Source organism: Mus pahari, chromosome 18 (genome assembly GCF_900095145.1).
Source record: "Mus pahari chromosome 18, PAHARI_EIJ_v1.1, whole genome shotgun sequence".
Classification (NCBI taxonomy): Eukaryota; Metazoa; Chordata; class Mammalia; order Rodentia; family Muridae; genus Mus; species Mus pahari.
In genome coordinates this window covers 22,927,985-22,933,984 of record NC_034607.1, presented here as the reverse complement: position 1 = coordinate 22,933,984, position 6,000 = coordinate 22,927,985, and the positions used below count along the sequence as shown (strand labels likewise).

General features: G+C 36.6%; 1 protein-coding gene across 1 annotated transcript in view; it reads right to left on the bottom strand.

Moving 5' to 3' along the window:
• The window catches only part of Adgre3 (adhesion G protein-coupled receptor E3), an 89,421-nt gene that overhangs the window by 37,395 nt on the left and 46,026 nt on the right, over positions 1 to 6,000 (bottom strand). The window contains exons 9-10 of the mRNA XM_021218322.2: positions 4,407 to 4,591; positions 445 to 612 (exon numbers count right to left, since the gene is read on the bottom strand). Coding sequence (XP_021073981.1) covers positions 445 to 612; positions 4,407 to 4,591 — 353 coding nt within the window. The remainder of the gene's footprint in view (positions 1 to 444; positions 613 to 4,406; positions 4,592 to 6,000) is intronic.

Genomic DNA, 6,000 nt, shown 5'->3' with positions numbered 1-6,000 from the left:
GGCATAGCCTCACAAGAGGCCGCAATATCCGGGTCCCTTCAGCAGAATCTTGCTGGCATGTGCAATAGTATCTAGGTTTGGTACTGGCCAGATTTCTAACCAGTCAGTTCAGTTAAATCAATCTTGGTGATCAATAATTCTACAGAATGTCAGTGAGATAACAGAGGGGGAACCAAACTGCACTCATTATCTTATGGATTTTCTAATAATAATCTCTAATAAAACCTACAGTCTTACTTCTGGGAGCTATCTATCTATCTATCTATCTATCTATCTATCTATCTATCTATCTATCTATCTATCTTCTATCTATCTATCTATCTATCTACCTATCTATCTTCTATCTATCTATCTATCTATCTATCTATCTATCTATCTATCTATCTATCTATCTATCTGTAAACAAACCACACTTTCATGCTTGGGACTTATGAGACTTGATACCTCATGGGATAGAGCCATGAGCACAGCGAAGCTGGACAGGTGGAAACACTTGCAAATGGTGTAGGAATTATTGGTGTACACGTGAGAGCATCCCTTAGTAGACCAGCTACCCCCTTCCTCTGATCCTTCCCAGTGGACACAGAGATGTTCTGCTCTTGAGTCAATGGGCTGCAGAGAAAACAAAATAAAAGAGCGTGTTTTTGTGTCAATATGCCAACCTTTATTTATCTTTAATTAAGATATGTGACATTAGCTAGCATATGATTTAACAACTGTCTTTCCATCTCATCTCACTCACCTCTTGCCCTTCCTTATCTCTCTGCCCTCCCTGCAACCCTAGGAACGTCTCTACCTAGGTTAATCTGACACGCCCTTGATTGAGAAAGCATATGAGGGGTCGTTTCACATCTTTCATCTCACATAGATTTTTGTTTCATCATTTATTCTCGATTTCTATGTATACTCCATTGCACTGGGCACTGACTCAGAACTGACTTATTGTTTTCTTTCACAGAAGAAACCAAAGATAGGTGGCGATGATAAACCACTGCTTGAAGAAAGAAGTCTGGTCCTTTGTCTTCTCCAGGATCATCTTGGAAAAGGCCAGTTCCTCTTTTCGACCTCTGACTCTCAGTATGTTCAGCAGTTCTGAGGACATTATTGCCTACTTAAGTTTCTGCATGATAATCATTTTTCTTTATGGATGTGTGCATGTGACTTAGTACTTCATTTCCATCTTTCTTGTACTGTCATTCGTAAGTAAAATGTGTACATTTAAGTTGTGGGATATAACCAAAGAGGTATACAGACTACATGGATTACTAGATTCAACCTACTAAGTATAACCATTACTTCCCACTTTGGTTTTAGTGATGATCTTGGAGATTTAATATCTTTGAAATGTAAATATACAACAAGAACATTTAATGATAAAAGAGACCAGGAATTTGAGGCAGAAGAAAGGTAGGGTACATAAGGGGGGAATTGGAAAGAGGAAAGAGGAGGAAAATGAAATAGTTATATTAGAATTGAAAAGAAGGATAGAGTGGGTAGGTATTACAGTAATATCTTCTGGCTTGAAACATTCAATTTTTGATATTCAGGAATAAGCAATTCAGAAGTCTCAAGAAATTTCTAATTCACAAAAATTCCTGCCTCCTGAAAGTTATGAAAGCTGTGAGAATAACTGAGAAAGGGAGGATCATTTACCTTTATGAGTACCTGCAAAACACACAGATTGTCAGGATTTTAGGGCTTCTAAGACCTCAGGCATACTGGGTTGCTCTTTCTTATGAGAATCTTTTAGATATCTCTGCAACTGTGAGCAGCCTCTCGTCCTTAACCTAACAATGTCATTGCTTCATTAACTGGAATTTGGTGGCTTGATTGCTTTGCTTTGCTGTGGGTTCTCATCTCCCCAGGAAAAGTTTTATACAACAGAAGGACCAAAATACATTAATATAGTGCGGTGGATAGAGCTAAACACATTGTACAAATATATGAAAATGTCATCAATTCACCCATTATAATATATAATTAATTTATGCTACTAAATGTAATAATCTCAAGACATGCTAGGTTACATTAAGGCTCCAAAATGATATTTTATAATGTAAAGTTTGTTTCTAGTGGTTCTGCCTTCTTCCACAATCCCTGTCAGGTTCTACTGTAGAGAAACTGAATTCTACTGCTTTGCTTTCCAGTGTTAGTGAGCTCATGAAGGATTTATTCCACTTAACCTTAAGACTGAGCCGCTAAAACACGAGTTTTTTTTTCTGGTTTTGTTACTGCTTTTATTTTTGAAATTATATTAGAATTGCATCATTTGCCCTGTGTTGACTACATATGCAACTAATTAAAACCAAACCATGTGGGCATACATGGGAGAGGTTTCTCTTGGTTACATTATTTGAAGCATGGAAACCAACCCTGAACCTGAGCCATATTTTCTCATGGCAGCCAACATAAAACAGACATGAAAGAAGGAAGCGACTGTTTTTTGCCTGTTTTTCTTTACTCTTGCTGGCAAGTTCATCTGTTCTGATGCTGAGATATATTTTCACTGGTGTTAGAACATATTTCTTCAGCATCTCAGTGTAGACTGAAGATGAGCAACTCTCTAGGACATTCTGGGAACTCTAGTAGCAGACTGGGATTGATGAGATATCCAGTCTCATGGACTGAACAGCTAATTAAACTATTACTTAACCCTTGGCCTCTCTATCATTTGTCATTTCTGTTCTTTTAAAGAAGTCTAATATCTCTTTTCCTTCCTTGTAACCTCTCATTTACCCATCTTTGTTCTCTTTAAAGTTCATGGTCTATTGTTTTCATTATTCCTTATTACATCACAATTATATATATATATATATATATATATATATATATATATACACACACACACACATATATATATGTATATATTCTTAAATTCAATATGCTTAGTCTACAAAATGTTGCTTGTATTAGTATTTTCAGGGGTGACCATTTGGTATTATATGATCCAAAGCTATACAATATTTTATTAAATTTTTCACATTTTATTACATACCCTGCCCTTGATGGATGTATTTTTCCTACAAACTTTGGCTGTTATGACTAATGGTACTGTGAAGGTAGGAGGACAGTATGTTACCAAGACCTTTGCATGCTTAGCATGCATTCAGTAGGTGATTGGTAGAATCCTTTGTGGTTTCCTTTCTTATTTTGATTTATTCTATATTGTTTTCCTTATACAATAGGCTAGTAAATAGCTCTCCTTTCTTATTTTGATTTATTCTATATTGTTTTCCTTATACAATAGGCTAGTAAATAGCTCTCAACTACCATATGTAATGATTCCCCTTTTCTCTACATTCTCATAAATACACACATTTGTAATTTTAAAAATTGCTGGACTGGTGAGATGGCTCAGTGGGTAAGGGCACCCGACTGCTCTTCCGAAGGTTTCGAGTTCAAATCCCAGCAACCACATGGTGGCTCATAACCATCCGTAACAAGATCTGATGCCCTCTTCTGGAGCGTCTGAAGACAACTACAGTGTACTTACATATAATAAATAAATAAATAAATCTTTAAAAAAAAATTGTTGACTTGTATGTATAAAGTGTGTATAAAGTGACTTGTATGTATAAATTTAGAGTGTTCCCTTACCCGCATTAATCTCACTTGTAGCCCCACTGAACCTAGCTTTTCAAAGTTCTCTCTCTCTCTCTCTCTCTCTCTCTCTCTCTCTCTCAACAGGGTTTCTCTGTGTAGGCTGGCTGTCCTGGAACTCACTTTGTAGACCAGGCTGGCCTTGAACTCAGAAATCCACCTGCCTCTGCCTCCTGAGTGCTGGGATTAAAGGTGTGTGCCACCACGCCCGGCTGCTTTTCATAATTCTTTTGCCAATATTAATGTATCTTATTTTATTTCAATTGCCACTGAATTTAAATAGTACCATCTGTGTGACCACAAAGCTTTGGAGTACTCATTTGATCCTATGGTTGCAACTCAACATATTGTTTCATTACCAGCATCTTTTTAGACTGGAAGTTACAGATATACGGACTGTATTATGAACCATGATTGAAAGTTGATAAGAAAATATGGATCATAGTAGTAGTGAAGCTACATAAAATTAAAATTTCTCAACATTTTTGTAATTCCTCTTACTTTTTAATGATCAACATGAGATTTCATATCCTTCTGCTAATTTCAATAAACCCCTTTGGAAGATCTCTCACCACTAAATAGAACTGACTGCTTTTGCAGAGGACCCAAGTTCCTTACTCAGCATCCACATTCATTCCCATATCCATCTGGAAACCCAGTTATAGGCAATCTGATCCTCTTTCCGTCTTCTCTGGCCACTGTATGCTGATGATGCAGAAATGCCCATGCAATTCAAACACTCAAGCACACGAAGGAAAAACAAATCTTAAAATTGTTTTTAAATGATGCTTTGAGAATAAACTCACCTGAATATTTTGTAAAGTCAGGAGTACAGGTTCAGAGAGGACAGGTTTGATCTCTGAGCGAATGGCTCCACTAACAATGTGAGAGTTCAGTGTTACTTCCTGAAACCCTTCTTTGTTACTAAAAAAGGATCCATTTAGAAGATTCCCAAGAGACTTATATGCAATAAAAGCCACTGCAGTTTCACCTGATAAAATAAAAGAAATTTTATTGGAGATTAAAGAATGAATAACACAAATGACTTACATGTGACCATGAAGTAAATATATGTCTACTAAATTTACCCATATGCATCCCTTAAATTGTATATATAACACACTATAAACATTGGTAAGCATGGAATTTCACACATGCACCATATACACACTATGTGTGTATATATGTATGTATATATTTGTGTATGTATATATACAGGTACATATATATGTGTATGTATGCACACACATACACACACACAGTATGTGCTGGGAAATTTTGTCAACTTGACACAAACTACTGTGTGTATGTGTGTGTGTTATAAATCATGATTACCTGTGCTCTAAAGAACAAGTGGACTAAGGAAAATATGCAATGCCACCTCGAGTTCCCTCAAGGTTATGTAATTATTTAATTATTCTCATTCTGTTTGCATTCTTTTCTGTTTATATACTCATCTCTTTGGTCTTAAATATACTTTCTATCCTCATCTTTTTATTTCAAATTTATCCCAAGTTACTTGTCTCTCCTATTTTCCCTCATTTCTTCCTATCTTCATGAAATTGGAAGTTAATATATATAAGTTAAATATACAACTTCCAATTATTCCTGTTATTTATTTATTTATGACTCCACATTTTATTCCCCTCCTGATCCAGTCTCCAGCTGTTCCACATTCCATACCTCCTCCCTGCCCCCTGGTCTCCACAAGTATGTTCCACCTCCTGCCCCCACCCACCAGACCTCCAAACTCCTTGGCTCCTCCAGTCTCTTGAGGGTTAGGTGGATCTTCTCTGACTAAACCCAGACCCAGCAGTTCTCTGCTGTATGTGTGTTGGGGGCCTCATATCAGTTGGTGTTTGCTGCCTGGTTGCTGTTCCAGTATCTGAGAGATCTCAGGGGGTCCAGGTTCATTGAGACTGCTGGTCCTCCTACAGAGTTGCCTTTCTCCTCAGCTTCTTCCTGCTTTCCCCTAATTCAAACTCAGTGTTCAGCAGCTTCTGTCCATTGGTTGGGTGTGTAGATTTTATTATATTGTACAAATCTTACTTTTCAGTCTCATGTAAAATTAAGGAATTTAGTTAGGTCTTATGTTTCAGACTAATGTCAGCCAATACCTCTGTGATCATTGACTCCACTTTAAAAAATAAACTAATTTTTAGTACATTCTCTCTCTTTTTTTTTTTTTTTGCTTTTACACAGAACAATTCTGAATGATGGTGCAGGAGTAATCAGAAATTTACAGAGTCAAAATCACTTTTTTAAGACTGGACCAGATCTTTCTACTTGAAGTTGTTTCTATTAATTTTTCTTTCCTTATTTCTTTCTCCCTGACATCCCCCCTTCTTCTTTTCAGACATTTACTGAAGATTATGTCAAATGCAGTCCACTCTCTGCTTT